Genomic DNA, 17921 nt, shown 5'->3' on the forward strand with positions numbered 1-17921 from the left:
TAACTAGAAAGTTAAATGTTTTGAGTGTTTCGATAGAAAAGACAATGATTTTTGATAATGAAAGGAAGTGTTTTTGAACTTTTTGTCATACATTTTGTCATATACATTTTAAGCCAGCTAGTATTTTAGTTGCTTTAGGAAAATAATAATCTTTATTTATTTTTTTTTTTTTTTAACATAAGCTTTTTTTCATATCTTGTAGATTAAATAAAAATAATAAATAATCTACCATAAGTGTGACCAGGAAACAAAATATACAAAATGCTGAAATCGATAATTTAGGATGATTCATTCGATTAGAAATAAAAATCTCAGACCAAATGATTAAGCGTTTTTTTATCAAAATAAACTCTCCTTTGAAAATATTTATTTTATAGAGATTAATGTATGTATTTGATGATTTTAACATTAACAAGTTTTTGACGTGATAACGTCTTATAAATCGATGAACCATGGCAGCCACCACAAAAAAGTGACGCCATTTTCTAGCGTTACACTCTCACACTTTCTATTAGAGATACAAAAATCTCCTGAAGCTTATTTGAAAGATAATAATCTAAAGCCTAATCCAAATGAAGGATTTTTAAAAATTCCGTCATTTAATAGGGTAAACAGGGGTAAAACGGAAAGATGAAATTTTGGGCTAAAATCTAAACGCGTGGTCGTAGAGAGTTGATTCTTTTTGTTATAGATAGAGGAGACTGATTCAAGGATAACTGCATTTAAGAAAAAATTCTAAAAAAATTCTGGAACTCTGCTATAACGTTTTGTTTGAACGTTGATCAGGTGTTGTGGGTATGACAACATGTTGATTATGGGTAGGGGAAATTTTTTTTGACAATTCTAAAGATGTCAGGTGAAAGATGAAGGAAAACAAAATTAGGCGTCTCATACGGATTTTTTTACAACACTCTGCGTTTCGAAATATGAATTTTTGAAAAATACCTTTTTTAGGGGTATTTTTGGGTAGTTTTTGATTATTAGCTTTTTTTTGGAGCGTTCAAGTTATATGGAACATGTAGGGTTGATAAATGCGCATACATGTGCAAAAAATTGGAATCGTTAAAAGAGTTTTGACTGAATACGCAGAAAAATAAGTTTTAAAAAAACAGGTTTTTTGGCCGTTTTTAACCGATTTTCATCGTTTTTTATTTTTACATTTTTTTCTTTAATAGATAGAGGAATATTATATATGGAGTAATGATAGACCATGACTACGACTATATGTATGTGTGCGAAATTTAATCATTTTCGTGAACAAAGTTTTGAGATAACTGTAATATAAAATTTTAGAATCCAACAGGTTATAACTTTTTACCAAGAGCAGATAGAAATTTGATTAAACATTTATGAGCATCCTGATACAATTACCTTTCAATTGGTATATCACACATAACGCTAGACTAACTACAAGCCATACAAGAAACTTGCGAAAAACATCATACCACCAGTATAGATTTGTTGCGCCATGAACGAACAGCCACCAGTGTGGGAAGTACCGTAATCTCAGTCTGGAAATTCCACATGGTTGACTTTAAAAAATTCTAACTTCTCTTGTAGGCATCTTTGAAATTAAATTGACACGTCATTTGAAAGGTGAAACAATAAGCTTTCACATGGTATAGGCTGTTAGAGAAAAAATTCATTTAATAGCATGAGAACATAAAAATAAATGTTTTTTTGCTTTTTTTGATGAAATTTCATCGAGTTTAAAAAATTCTAGCTCTTTTTGTAGATGTCTCATAGACTTGATCTTTATATATAATATTTTTAGCTAAAACAATAAGCTTTCAGATGGTGTAAAAATTTTTATAGATTGTTAAAAAAAATGGATTTAATAGCGTGAGAAGATAAATTTACATGTTTTATTTGCTTTTTTTGATGAAAATGATTGTTTTAAATAAATTATTTTAATACTTTTTGCTCATTGTAAAAATTTAAAAATAGTTTTATTATTTAGAACAAATATTTGGCTTTTTAATAGTATAATTTTTTTTGTGCGCTTTTAAAATAAAAAAAAATTAATATAATGAGAAAAGAAAATACAGCGTCGTTAGAAAACCATTTTACTATCGTTTTTGCAATTCTTGAGTGCTACGGATTTTTTTTTTCACTAGGTAGCGAAACATCGTTCAAATACTGTATAAAATTTAATCTTATAATGAATCATTAGTGCATTTGGCTTGTGAAAGCAGTCCGAAACAAAGTATTTCAACGAAAATTTCCAAAAGATTAAATGTTGACCAAGAAAGGTTTTTTTTTATAACGATAATATTTCAAGAACGGAAGTTAATAGAATTTTTATGATTGCGGATTCGAGTTTAGCGAGGCAAAAAAATCCATAAAAGTATATTTTGGCTCTTGTGGCAAACATTTTATGACCAGGGATGTAAACTTTAGATCAAATTTAGTTAGAAAAATATCGGTCGTTCGAGTGATTATAAAATCACTCGAACGAATTTGTTTATAATAAACTACCCCACATAAAAACAGAAGCTCGAAAACAGCCAAAATGACATTTTTTAGCATTTTATAACGGTAATATCTCAAAAACGGAGGCTAATCAAATTTTTCTGACTTCGGATTCGAGTTCAGAACATCAAAAACCTCTAGAAAAGTACACTAGCCCAAAAAATTAAGGGAACAAAAAAAAATCGTGATTTTTTTATTGATATTCGATAGGCTGTATCTCAGTAAAAAATGATCGCGTCATGACAAAATAAAAAGCGTGTAAAAGCTCTATTCTTCTAGTTTTAGGATTAAATGTTAAAATATTTTCTTTCTTTAAATTAATCTAAAAAATAAAAAACAATTTGTTTAACAAAACAAACTTAATTTCTTTGTAGAAAATTGAATGAAGTTTTTAAATGTGTCCTTGAATATTCTGTACAGTGATCCGCTGTTGAGATATTGATAGTCAAAGTCAAAAGTATGGTTTTTGGTTTGATGACTTATATTGCGGTTAAGAAAAATCGTAGAAGTTTAAAACAAAATGAATCTTAAAGCCAAATAAATAGCCTTTCTAAAAATAATACTCATTTTTTCAGAAAAAAATTTCCCACTTTCTTAAGAGAAAAGTAAAAACAAACAATAGTTAATAGTTTCAACGATTTATCTTTTTTACCGTTAGAAAGAAAATATTTTAACATTTAATCCTAAAACTAGAAGAATAGAGCTTTTACACGTTTTTTATTTTTTCATGATGCGATAATTTTTTACTGAGATAAAGCCTATCGAATATCACTAAAAAAATCACGATTTTTTTTTTTGTTCCCTTAATTTTTTTGGGCTAGTGTATTTATCTTGGTTCTTGTTGACCAGTGTAATCATTAGAAATTCTCTTTCTTAAGTGCGATTAAAAAACGATAATCACGAAAATGATGAATGTTTAAAATTATAAGTTTCCATGATTCATTCGAATTAAAATTAAAAAGCCCCATACTAAGCGATAGCAAGTGACTTAGCGATTTTTTTTTTTTTTTTGGAAAAATATATAGTAAATTTTTTCCTGCGATATCCACGATATGTATACCTACGTGTACGTACATACGGTAAAAGATTCGGCGTTTAAATATTTTTCAAATCGAAAGAAATGTGACAGCAAAACACTTCTTATAAGAAACTTTCATAAAAAAAAGCTCCTCGAACGTGCAGCATAACTCAAAACGTTTTGAATATTTTCTCTTTAAATATGATATAGATTTATTGAACTTTATTCTGAACAGAAATACGTACCTATGTTAACTATTTTTATTTAAAAAATCAACTAGGTACTCGTAGTATTTTTAAATAAGTATCAAATGACCAAATTTAATACGTGCGAAGATGATACTTTTTTTTACTTCAAAGCGTGTAATTCACTAAAAGTAATATACGAAAGAAAACATAATACAAAGCAAAATAAAACAATCTTTGAATGAAAAAAGGACTTAGCTCATAAATTCTGTGATTTTCTTTTCACTGTGTTTTCTATTACTGGTTGTAGCCTTAGAGAATTTTTTTTTAACCTTTATCAATCTTCATCAATACTTCAATTTAAGAATAAAATCAATGCTCTTATAGAAATAAAATATGCATTTTTTATATTATTTTTTCTTCTTCTCTTTCCAGTCAGATGAAGATGTCCTTGAATTGGATCACTTGAAACACGACGAACAGCCAACTACGGCCGATGAATCCAATGAAGAAGGTGATATCCATTTCGAAATTCCATCCGTCAATGCTGCGCCAGAATATCCAGTTGGCCAAGCATCAGCAACAGCAGAAGATACTCCAATCAATCCAACAGATTTATTACCCGAACTAGAGCAGCAATTGGAAGAGATGACAACGGCAAAAACGAGTATCATTAATAACGCTGCTGGACAAAAAGAGGGTGAACAAACTCCCGAAGGCATAACGCATCATCGGCCACCAATGCTACCCCATTATGATGGTGGTAAGGTTGGTAGTAACCAACAACAACCAAGTTCAACACAAACAGCTTCTGGAACAAACGAAGAATCAATTGGGACAGGAGAAGGCAATGTGAATTCGCCAATTTTGACCAAGGTAAGTGCATGATGCGAATTTATAGTGAATTTTTATTTTGTGTTTGTGTGTGTGGATGTGTATTGAAACAGGATACAGGATACTGCAAGGATTTCCACATAAAACCTTGATGGAAGAGATAAATGGAACGAAAAACAAGTCAAATACATCGGCTGTTTGTTTTGGTGGATGGAATTTTAGACAAACTTTAGCTTCGTAGCTTCGACTGGGCTCTGCAATTTGAGCCGATTAATGATGAAAGTCCTTTCAACTTTGTAAAGCGACTTACCTTCTTTGGAAACATTTCAATTTCAAACGAGAGAGCTGGTTGAAGTTTATTAATCGGTTTTTCGAATGGCAAAATGTACCTAAGCCTAGCCGATTTTGGAAAAATATTGCTGCATAGAACTGGATTTTTCGTTGAAGTCAATTTTTTTAATGGAATGTATTCGGGTATATCATGGAGTGCACAAAACACAATTTGTTAGGCTCAAATAGGCTGCGAAAAGAGTTCGGCACAGTGTTAAAATAATGTGTCTAGACTTTTATATTTATTTTTCAGTATGGGGTCGATATTTTTTTCTAAATTTGATGTCGGAATGAAATTTATCACTACCTACCTGTTTACTTGTCCAGCGGTATCTTCTCAAGGATAATTACAATCTATAGTATTTTATTTACTTCAAATAAATTTCAAAAAGTCTATTTTTATATGCTATTCCTTAGACTTAATAAATGTATTCAAGATAAAACATTAGATTGCTCTAGTTTTGCGCAATAGTTAATCAATTGACATGTTCCACAAATCTAATATGTAATTTAATGTTATAAACCTGTTGGCAAGACGGTATTTTGTTATACGAGTAGATCCCTTTTAACTAATTGATATATCATTTTTCAGCATTTATTACGTCGAATGTAATAGCTACAGTATTTATTTTAAAAATACAACAACATTCAAGCCAGATACATAATAACGAAAAGAAAATTTGATTTGATGAAAGATTTTTAAACATTTCGTCATTTAATAGGGTAAACAGGGGTAAAACGGAAAGATGAAATTTGGGCGAAAATCTAAACGCGAAGTCGTAGAGAATTTTTTTTTTGCTATAGATAGATGAGATTCATTTAAGAATAACTGCATTTAAGATAAAATTTTAAAAAATTTTGAAACTTAGCTATAAAGTTTTGTTTGAACGTTGTACACGTGTTGGGGCTATGACAAAATGATGATTTTGGGTAAAGGAAATTTTTTTTGACAATTCTAAAGATGCCAGGTGAAAGATGAGGGAAAAAAAAAATAGGCGTCTGATACGGATTTTTTTCCAACTATCTGGGTTTCGAAATATGAATTTTTGAAAAACACCTTGTTTTTTAGGGGTATTTTTTGTAATTTTTGATTTTTAGCTTTTTTTGGAGCGTTCAAAAAATCTCAAACTTATAGGACATGTAGGTTTTGGCCTTATGCATACATGTGGAATCGTTTAGTGAGTTTTGACTGAATAATGGAAGAAACAAGTTTTTAAAAACACGTTTTTTGACCGTTTTTAACCGATTTTCAACGTTTTTTATTTGTATCTTTTTTTCTTTAATAAATTAAAGAATAAAGTATATGGAGTAATGATAGACCATGACTACAACTATATGTGTGCGAAGTTTCAATCATTTTCGTAAACACAATTTTTAGATAACGGTAATTCAGAAGGTTATAACTTTTGACCAAGAGCAGATAGAAATTTTATTAAACTTTTATGAGCATCCTGATACAATTACCATTGATTTAGTATATCACACATAACGGTAGACTAACTACAAGCTACACAATGTTAAATCAAGGAACTTGCGAAAAACCTCAAAACACCAGTGGAGATCTGTTGAAATTTGATCGAGTTCAAAAAATTCTATCTCTTTTTGTAGATGTCTCATAGACCTAATCGATATATATATTTTGAGCTATAATAAGCTTTCAGATGGTATAAAATTTGTTATAGGTTGTTAGCTAACAAAAATGGAATTAATGACGTGAGAAGATAAAAATTCATGTTTTTTTTGTTGCTTTTTTGATGAAAATTGATCGAGTTCAAAAAATTCTACCTCTTTTTGTAGATGCCTTATAGACATGATCGATATATGTATATATATTTTGAGCTGAAGCAATAAGCTTTCAGATGGTATAAAATTTATTACAAAAAATGAATTTTTGGGTGATGGAAATGATTTTTTTCACTTTTTTCAAAAGAAAGGATTGTTTTTAATAATTTATTTTAATACTTTTTGCTCATTGTAAAAATTTAAAAATGGTTTTATTATTTAGAAGACATATTTGGCTTTTTAATGGTATAATTTTTTTTGTAAGCTTTTAAAATAAAAAAATTAATATAATGAGAAAAGAAAAATGGTAATTTTTTTTTAGCTTTTTCTTGTAAATTATGATTGTTTGAAATAAATAAACGCTTCAATTGACTCATTTTAAAAACACACAACCTGTTTTCTTACGACGTTATCACGTAAAATCATCGTCCGTAAACCGGCTTATAAGACAACCTCTTTTTTTTTTTTTTTTAGATTGTCATTTTTCAAATAATAAGGTTTTAAAAATAGGATGACATGAAAGATATTCTAAAAATGACATCGTAGTTTTGAGAATTAAGACAAAAATAAAAAGATAAAGAATATATATATATAAGAAAATAATATACATTTATGTTTGAAAATGTATGTGTCCAAGTACCGAAATTACTATTTAAGTTTTGAATTTAGAACCCAAAGTGGTCATATGTATAACGTTCCTATACGACTTCAGTGTGAAATCAAAACTGATATAATTCCTCTTTTTAAAAGTATTTAAGATACGAAAAAGGTAGGTATCTTTATAGGCGCAATGAAAATATTCTCTATAACCGTACTCCAATGATGTTAAGAAGTGTTTGCCCCTATAATAGAAATCTAGACAACTAATAATTTTGCTTCTATTAAGTAAAGTTTTACCACTGCTATTAACTGTAGCTTCTGTAAGGCTTTAATTATTTTTTGTTGTAATAATCAAAATTTGAAAATTAGTACATGAGCTATTGCTTTATGAGTACTACGATCTACGACCAACAAAAAATTTAATAAATCTATAAAAGTTAATATTTAGTTAAAAAATGCAGGATTTGTCAGGGTTTTCTCAATTTTCAAGTAGCCTTAAGCTTAGAGCTTATTAAATAACTGTAACACTGAAAGAGAATTATTATCAATCTATGGAATATGTAAACATGTTTTTAATCAGAAAATTTAATTTTCCGATCTAAATATTAGTTTAATAAGACTTTTTGGTTTTTACGTGCTTTTTTATCTTTTAGTTTTTTGTACTAAAAAATGGACGTCGACTTTTTTACTCTCAGCTCAAAACATTCCTTTTACAATGTTATTATTAGAACAATCATTATTTTTTTGTTTTAGGGTGTAATATCAAAACTTTTTCTCAAGATTTTTGTAATTTTTTCGAAAAAAAAAATTTTAAAAAAAGTTACTCCGGAAACAAATGGTTAAAAGTTTGTTCTTTGGGCAGGATAAAATAAGGGTCATCTGAAAGGCCCTTTGCTTTTGTCACAATTAACAATTATATTATTATTATCATTATATGACTGCAATTTTTAAAATAGGATGATAGGATAAACGAAAACCTTAGAGTTGTCCTTGTAACGGGAGTCGGGCTAAGAGTAGACATGATGAAAAAACTAAACGGGAAGTTACAGTTTTTTCTTCGTAGATATCATCAGCTCCCAAATAATTCGTTCCGCCGCCGCGCCGTCGCTCGTTTAGCACAGTCAAAAAAAAAAAAAAAAATGATTGACAAGAAACTAACTATTGGTTTCTTGTCGATAATTTTTTTGTTTTCAAGGAACTTAATTCATGTTTTGAGGGTTCTTAGCCTTATATTTTCATACAAAACATTTGCAAGATATATTTTACGATTACAAATGCTTCAGTATTTTAAATGAATCATGAGCATCAACAAAAGACACATATCTTTCAATTTCAATCCTTTGTAGCATTTTATTATCCCAGATTAAACAAACAAAAAAAAAAGATTAATACTATTAAGAACACCACAAATTAATTAAAATATTTTCATCACCAAAAAAAAAAAAAATAAAGAACTTATTTGGCAAGGACTAGAGGAAATATGATACATCCATATTAAGAGAAAATAAAAATATACACATAACAACGCATAACTATGGTATCCATTAGCAGGATGTTATTGTTTTTTTTTTATATATATAAAATATAAAAAGAGAGCCTTTTAATTTAGCTTGGCTTGAAATAAAAGAAAAAATCTTTTCCAGGTCACTGAGCCTATTGTATTTTATTTTTATTTTTTAATTTTACTTTATATCCATTGAATATCTTTTTTTTTATACTCATTTTCAGTTTTTATTATTGCAGATTAATGTTCTGGAAAAATGTTAAAAGAATGAGTTTGTTTATTGTTTTTTATTTGTTTTATATATAAAATGGTGTGAGATTTTTGTTTCTCCCTTTATTCGTAAGTACTTTTTAAATGAAATATTTAATAGCTTTTATATTTTCGAGAACATTTAAATTAAACCAAAAACTACTTTGTATATAAAGTTTTTTACCCAAAACCTTTAAGTTTACTTTAAACTCAATCTATAGATTTTTTTTAATTCCTCTCGTTTGCTTAACTTTTCTTTCATTGAACTTTTGTTCGAAAACTTTTGTTCACAATGGTAGCATACAAAAACAAACAATTTATTTATAAATAATTGAGTACCTAACTGATATGTTCGATAAAGTTTGAACACTTAATCCTACGTCGTTGTTAAATCCAGTGTAATATTTAGTTATCAAAATCAACCAATACATTTTATTTAACTTTGGCAAAAATAGAAAAACGAACTTTTAAACTATTAAGAATCCTTTTCAGTTATTTTTTTTTTTTTTTTTTTGACATTAGTCTGATTACTCAGTTTTAACGTAGAAATAATTAAAAATTCTTTTTAGTATTATTTTCCTATTTTCCTATTTTTATTTCAAACCACAATTTACCAAATCACCCTATTTATTAGACAAAAACTTCTGCTTTACTTTATAAAACCATATAAACCTTGACCTTTATGAGTACTTATTATATACGAAAAATATCATAAATCATTTCTCCCCATAAGTAAAAAAAAAACAAAGTCCTTAAGATATTATATATGTAAATATTTTAGATTGTCTGAAAGTTTTGTGGTTTGAAATATTTTGCACAATATGATTTTTGATATATAGATATGATTTCTTAGCACATTTTCAATGCGTACAATTACTTGGTTTTCTTTGATATGATATCCATTTCAATATTTTATGATCATACTGTCTAGCCTTGAGAGTCTTTTGGCTATTTCTAAATAAATAAAAACTTCAACTTTAATTGTTTTTTTTTTTCATTTTTCCTTTTATTTTGTCCATTAAAATTGAAAAGCAGTTAAATATCTAAAATGAATTAAATACGTTATGGCTTGTTGATTCTCTAACTACAATAAATATGATGAGAAAAAAATAAAATACATCAAAGGATATTTTTTTGGATTTAAACCTTCTTCATTTTATCATGTTGAGATGATTTTGTTTTTTGAATTTTTTATTTAAAATATTAAAGATTCTTTTTTGTTTGGTTAAAATTGTGTCCTTAATTAATTTTTGTTATCTCTTTTCTTGTTGATATAATGACTTTAGGCAATTGAGATGTTTGCTTTCATTTTTTGCTTTACTTTTTGGTCAAGTTTGAAAATGCCAGAAATCAAAAACCTTTCTTACATTCATTCATCAGTTTAAGAACTCATACTCGTAAAATTGTTTTGAATTTGCAAAAAAAAAATATGATTCAAGACTTCTAAGAATAAATTAATACACTTTCTTAATTAGTATATTTTTGCCGCCGCATAACAATCATTTGAAAGCCCCCTCAGTGCACATAGGTACACTTGACTTTTTACAGGACTGGATTTGGTTTTTCTTTTTTCTCCCCTTCCTGAACAATATAATTGATTTGAGCTCGATTGGACCCACGTGGATTCCCTTATGGGCTTTTGGGTGTCAAAATTAAGATAAATTGCTTTTACTTTTAAGGACCTTCACGTGGATTTATTCCGCAGTTGGCCTTTTTTTTAATTTGCATAGCTATATCAAACTTTTTAGTCAGTAAATCAATGTAAGTTCTAGCTCTTAGATTAATGATCTCTCACTTTCGGTAAGTTTTGAGCATTCACATATCCACTGCAATGCGCTTTAAGCTTGCAAAATGTCTTTAATTTTTGAAAAAAAAAAAAAAAAACTTATTTTGGGAATCGAATAAAACTCAACCTCAATTGCAGAATTTGTGGCAAAACTATTATTTTTTAATTGCACTTTTTCCTCAAAATAAAAGTTTTGGCCTTGCGATTTACACAATTGCGAAAGTCTTAATCTACAAAATCTAGAAAATCCAGAAAGACCAAAATCCCAAAAAATAAACCAAAAAAATTAAAAAACATCAATACGATTTTTTTCCCGTCTAATTCGTTTCTACGATCGACACATTCTAAATTTACGTACATTTTTCAGTATACAGGGTGTCCCAAAAGTAATGGATCAAACGAAATATGCTGATTGGCCTACTTATGGGCTCTCAGAATTTGGTAACTTGTTCATCCCAAATCCTTACGGTTTTTGATTTAATGCAATTCATGTAAAATTTCGAAAAATCCCTACTTTGCAACAGTATTTTGCTTACTACGCCCATTATTGATTTTTGTTTTTTAAAATTCTTTTACAAAAACATTGCCAAATAATTAGGAACAATTAATTAATCAAACTATTTTTTATTCCATACGCCATTTCGCTGCAAATTAACTAACAGTTTCAAGTTTTATAAAAAATCAATTTCTAACTTTTATTTGAGAGCAACACCGCAAAAAAATTTTGTATGGTGTGAGAATGGCTTATTATTTTAAAAAGTTGCCCTGTTATTGTAGTTTTCAAAAATGGAAACTTTTATTTTCCAAAGATGAAATTAGAACGAAAGATATTACAATTTGAATGCAAAAAAACAGAGGTTTTCAGAGAAAAATAACAAACAAAAATCGAGGCTTTTATTCAAAAAGAAATAAACAAACAACAGTCGAGAAAAGTGTTTATTTTTCTTTGTTATTTTTCTCTGAAAAGTCCTGTTTTGTTGCCTTTAAAATGTAATATCTTTAATTCTAATTTCAACTTTGGAAATTTGTATACATTTGTGAAAACTGCAATAACACTTCAAGTTTTCAAAATAATAAACCAGGGTCACACCATAAAAATTTTTTTCAGGGTGTTGCTGTGAATTAAAAGTGAGAAATTGAGTTTTCATAAAACATGGAACTGTTAATTAATTTGTAACAAAATGGCGTATGAAATAAAAAATATTTTGATTAATTAATTATTTCTTATTATTAGGAAATGTTTTAGTTAAAGAATTGTAAAAAACAAAAATCAATAATGAGCGGAGGAAGCAAAATACTGTTGCAAAGTCGAGATTTTTCGAAATTTCAGAAAAACTGCATTAAATCGAAAACCGTAAGGATTTGGAATGAACAAGTTACCAAGTTCTGAGAGCCCTTAAGTTGCCCTATCAGCATATTTCGTCTGATCCATTACTTTTGGGACACCCTGTATATAATTTTTCGAGATCCATTTGGGATTTTATGTTTTCGGGATTCTGAGATTTCGGGATTTTTGGAATTTGGATTGTCGGGACCATTTTGATTTTCTAGATTTCGGGTTTTTTGGATTTTTGAATTTCGCGATTTTGGGTTTTCGGTTTTTGGGATTTTGACCCCAACCCGTGTTAGAATTCGGTGTTCTTTTTTTACGTGATTGCCCTGATTTCACAGCAGTTCTTGTTCTTGTCTTAAGCATAAATTCATAAAACTAAGATTTTTCAATTTGGCCGTCTAGAAAAAGCCATTTATGTAAAATGGTGATGGTGAAACTTGCTACATAATATTTTCACAGTTCTTATAATTTGTGATTCTCTGAATACCTCGGAGTAGCCTATATAAAATGCTCTCAGAAGTAATTAGAAGCCTCGGAAACTAGTGATTTTACCGTTGGGAAGGTGATCCGCTTCGGAAACTGGTAAATTCGGCTAAAAACCTTGGTGGACTCCGTAGTTTAATACTAAAAATTAGTATCCTTTTAACTAGCCAACCTGCAGGTATTTTCAATTAATTAAAACTCTTTCACTCGAGTAGGAATAATCTTCCTCAGTTAAACTGTTTATATCCGAACGTCAGTTTTCTTTGTTAACTCTATTTGACATTGGAATTTGATGGCCCGAGACAAAAAAGAATAGGCTCGTAGAAATTAAAAAGGAACTCGAACTTTGGCTATGTTATAAGATGCTATATGTGTTGCAGTGTAAGTTTTCAAAAAGTGAATAATTGAAAACATTTCCTTAAAAAAATGGTAAAAGAGTTTTTTAGTTTTTTCTTAAATATTTAATATAATATGATTTCATATAGCTTATAATCAAGAAAAGAGAAGGACGATTCTAATGATACCTCATTTGTCAAATTTAAATGAGTAGTTGAGAAGTTATGATGGAACAGATGAACATACAGTTTACACACTGGCCAAACTTATAACCCTACTTTTGGTTCTGCTTTACTCAGGATAAAATGAGTTCTACTTATTTAATGTTTTGGAAAATCCGACACTGTTTTGAAAAACTGTGCGTGTGATGCGCTAAAGCTATGAGCAGGAGGTACTTCTCTCATACTAAGAATTCACAATGAACAAAATAAACAAAATGGGAGCTGAATTCTTCTAAATGTGCAGAGTGCAGACAAATTTTATATTTCTACCTACTACCCTTCATGAGAAGTACCGCTAGATTTAAAGAGCGCATAAAATAGAACCAGCAACATAAAAATTGAAGCAGCGTTGATCCTCTTCTTCGTGCATGGTTTACTTAACATCAAACAATTGAACTCTAGGATATACCTTATACATTTTTTTATGTTATAGGAGTACAACAGCGAGTCAAATAACACAATAAACCATAGGTCGAGTCGAGATGCAAATTTTGTGTTCAATTTAGCAGCAGGCTATATGCCAAAGGGGTACGTTTTTTATTTTTTTTTTTTTTTATTCTCAAAACAAAAATTAGGCTAAAAGCTGTTTTCACTTAGAAAACCATTTCGCGGCTTAATTTTTTTTTTTCTGTTCGTCCTTCGTGCTCCTTTTTGTCCAGGTGGTGTTTTAATGTTAAGCATTTTTAGTGGAGCAGGTTCTACCTGGCTACTATATCTACTTGTCTCCCTTAAACACAAAACGTGGGCGGAATGAATATTGAAAGGGTTCTGTACTTATTTTTTTTTTGTTTGGTTGTTTTGGGATCAAAAGAAGTGGCAAAGTGGATTTCGGTGTTTAGTTTTTGAAACTTTTTATATATATATTTTTTTTTTCAAAAACACCCACTGATATAATGGTTGGTGGCCTTTTTTTTGTATTGTTTTTGAAAATGGATTTGAAATGAATACGAGGAAAGAATTTTGTTCCTTTTTTTCTGATTTGAAAGTAAAATATTTTAGATGTTTATAGCTAGCAGCAGTGGGAACAATCAAATGCATCACTGTCCTATTTTTGTGTTAGAGTGATTTATTTTTATGCGAGGGAAAAACATGCAATCGATATGAATATTTGCTATGTAATCCAGTCAAATAAGGGTTTAACCTCGGAATGAATGTTAGTAGAAATTTTTTTTGCTCAATATCTTCCTTTTGCCATTCTAAAACATATCTCAAAAGTCTAGAAAAATCTCATTTCCGCTTGTCGCGATTTCAAGGTCAAATCGCGGAATGGAGATTTTCAAAATTAGCAAAAATAGGCTATGGTATTATATACACATATGATACATGATTTCAAGGTATTTTTTTAATGCTGATTCCAAAAAATCTAAAATCAAGACAATCTGACGTCTCTGGAAAAAGTTATACCTGTTTTTCATCTGTCAACTCATATTATTATAACAGTTGCAAACTTACTGCCGAAAAACCCTTAAAAATTATGGTAGATGAACCAAATTTTGCATGAAGATTTTAGAATCCATCATTACTAAAAATCAAAACAATCCATTACAAAAAATATATATACCTACGAAATAATGGTATTTTTTGATGAAGGGGCAAATTTTAGGATATGCACTAAAGAATATTCTTGTTCATCTTAGGAATAAGTGCTAATAGGCTATTTTTTTCATTTTAATCTTTGTTTGGATATTCTTTAACTACCCTCAAAAATCTACAAAAATCTCATGTCCGCAAGTCCTAATTTTCTTGGTTTGAAGATAAGGTGCAGATTTTAAAAAATTGAAAAACAACACTTCAGATATTTGTGTCAGATCAACATGAATAAGGTGCATTACTTTTCAAGGATGGTCAGGTTGACTTGTTTGTGAATTTTGTTGGAATAAGTGTTAAAAAATACCTTTAAATCATGTCGCTTATGTTGGTATACATATAAAAATTTAAACTTTTCTTATTAATTTTTTAAAATCTGCACCTTATCTTCAAACCAAGGACTTGCGGACATGAGATTTTTTTAGATTTTTGAGGGTAGTTAAAGAATATCCAAACAAAGATTAAAATGAAAAAAATAGCCTATTAGCACTTATTCCTAAGATGAACAAGAATCTTTTTTAGTGCATATCCTAAAATTTGCCCCTCCATCAAAAAATACCATTATTTCGTAGGTATATATATTTTTTGTAATGGATTGTTTTGATTTTTAATAATGATGGATTCTCAAATCTTCAAGCAAAATTTGGTTCATCTACCATAACTTTTAAGGGTTTTTCGGCAGTAAGCTTGCAACTGTTATAATAATATGAGTTGGCAGATGAAAAACAGGTATAACTTTTTCCAGAGACGTCAGATTGTCTTGATTTTAGATTTTTTGGAATCAGCATTAAAAAATACCTTGAAATCATGTATCATATGCGTATATAGTACCATAGCCTATTTTTACTAATTTTGAAAATCTCCATTTCGCGATTTGACCTTGAAATCGCGACAAGCGGACATGAGATTTTTCTAGACTTTTGAGATATGTTATAGAATGGCAAAAGGAAGATATTGAGCAAAAAAAATTTCTACTAACATTCATTCCGAGATTTACCCCTTTTTTCTCCTTATTTGACTGTATTAATGGGAATTCTTCTTGTTTTTTTTTTTTTAGTTCCTGTTCTATCGGAGAAACTTTGATATATTGCAAATGGTGTAGTTTTTTTTGTATTCTTTTTTTTTTTTTTGTTGGGTGAGGTTGGTAGCACTCAAAACAAGCGGATATGAAGCTTCGTGGGAAAAGATCTGAGAGGTGGAAATTTATTGATGCTTCCATTTTGAATATTGAAGTATTAAATGGGAGTATTCATTATATTAAATTTGTTATTTTATTAGAATTTAAAAAAAGGCACGGTAGATTTAAAAGAGAATGTTAATGTATTCTTCATAAAAACTTAGAATTCAAATAGTAAATGAAAAAAAGTTTTTAAAGTGTTTTTACTTATGAAGTTATGGGTAAAACATTCACTGTGATGTGTGATGCACTCATAAAATATTGTCAAATAAAATTATTATTTAGTGAAAAGACCATTTTTGTCATAATGAAGTTCAAGAACGAAAAACGTTTACAAATATTTTAAATTTTTTGCCAAAATTGCGAGTCGGTAACGATAAATATTTAAGGTCGTTTTTGTCTGAGCAGACAATAATTTATAACCTAGTGAACAAATTTTAATCTGAAGTCTAGTATAGGCGGATAGAACTTAATTTTAGCTCCTATACAAAACTTCCTATTCCAAAATGAAGCCGATTGAAAGTTTTGGTAAAAACCTTTTATGAAGCCCAAAATTAAGCCCAATCTGCATTCCGCTGTAAGACAACGGGTGTGTTGAAAAACCACTGGCGCCTAAGTGTGCGATGCAAATAAAAGAAAAGAGTTGATTTTCCGGTGGAGTGTTCTAGAATTGGTCTTAGCTAAGACCACACCAATATCCAACTTTACTAAAAGATTGTGCCGTTATGAGAAAAAGTTAGCTCAGCAGCAATAAATTTTCTCCATCTGTCTGTTTATCTATAAGCTATAGCCTAATCCTGGTGTGTATTTTTTTTTTTTTTAGACTTTCCAGAGTTTAATTTTCTAGAAAACGGCGATTTTTTGAAAAAATTCAAATGTCAGTTTTTAGACAACGTTACCTATACTTTTGATGAAAACATTTTTTTTTCCAAAATCATCATTAACGGTGCATGCCATAGAACCGTTTTTTTTTCAAATCTGATTTTCTGCGAAACTAATAATTCAGTTTCAACGAATTTTTAATACATAAGCATTTAGTAGTTTTAATATAAATCCGAAAAAAAAAATTAAAAACAAAATTTTCGAATTTTTTTTCTTTTATTTTAGTTTTAGATGTTGATTATTGATTTCTACAAAATGACATACCAATTACACGGTGTTACAAAAATGAGGTTTTAAAATATACGCGGGCGGAGACCTATCAGGTTTTGTAGAGCTAGTCGCACTGAATACGAAACGGTATTTGAAAATCCCCTAACACCCCCAAAATCTGGAGTTACGGGCAAAAAACGGTTTTTTGGACCTTCACCCATTGAAAAAATTCTAGCTTCGACAATTTTTTACCCATATTCGATTTTTTTACAGTTTCTGATAGAAGATAAATATACCTTTTTAACAATGTATAAAACATGTAACTCGGTTAAACCACTTAGAATTTATAAGATGTCAAAGTTCAAAAATTCAATTTTATTTGTCATTTGCCCAACTTCGGCATCAATTTAAAGTATATGTTTTCAAAACAACATGCTATTTAAAAAATATATTCTAAAACTATATCTATTTCCCAATCGATCGAGGTATTTTTTATGAAAATCACTTCAAAAATGGCTTAGAAAAAAAAATTTTTCGATTTCAACCCAGATACAGAAATTCGAACTTTTAGGTATAGAACAAAAATGTTGTTTCGGCACGTAGTAAGATAAGTTGGGCGCCAGGATTTGATTAAAGGTTTTTGTAGAGGAGCTCAATACAAACATTTTTTTTCTTTGGGAGGGGGGTCTATCTCCCCCCGTTTAGGTGGGAGGGGCATTTTTCTAAAAAAAATTATCAAAATAAAAAAAATTACAAAATTACAGTAATAAATGATACCATTTCCCAAAGGCAAAATTGTGCATTTGGTTCTAATTTCTAAATCAATATAGTATTACCAATAGTTTTTGAAATAATCGATTTCAAAGTTAAAAATAGGCGAAAAAAAATTTGTAAAAACTCATTTTATACTATTTTTGTCCAGACTGTGAATT

At 29.1% G+C, this 17921-nt stretch overlaps 1 protein-coding gene across 3 annotated transcripts in view; it reads left to right on the forward strand.

Annotated features, from left to right (window-relative positions):
- LOC129917197 (uncharacterized) overlaps positions 1 to 17921 on the forward strand; it is a 139270-nt gene that overhangs the window by 98537 nt on the left and 22812 nt on the right. For all 3 annotated transcript variants that reach the window (XM_055997592.1, XM_055997594.1, XM_055997593.1), the window contains one exon: positions 4111 to 4551. In XM_055997592.1, the coding sequence (XP_055853567.1) occupies positions 4111 to 4551 (441 nt within the window). The remainder of the gene's footprint in view (positions 1 to 4110; positions 4552 to 17921) is intronic.

The sequence above is a fragment of the Episyrphus balteatus genome, chromosome 3, assembly GCF_945859705.1.
Source record: "Episyrphus balteatus chromosome 3, idEpiBalt1.1, whole genome shotgun sequence".
NCBI lineage: Eukaryota > Metazoa > Arthropoda > Insecta > Diptera > Syrphidae > Episyrphus > Episyrphus balteatus.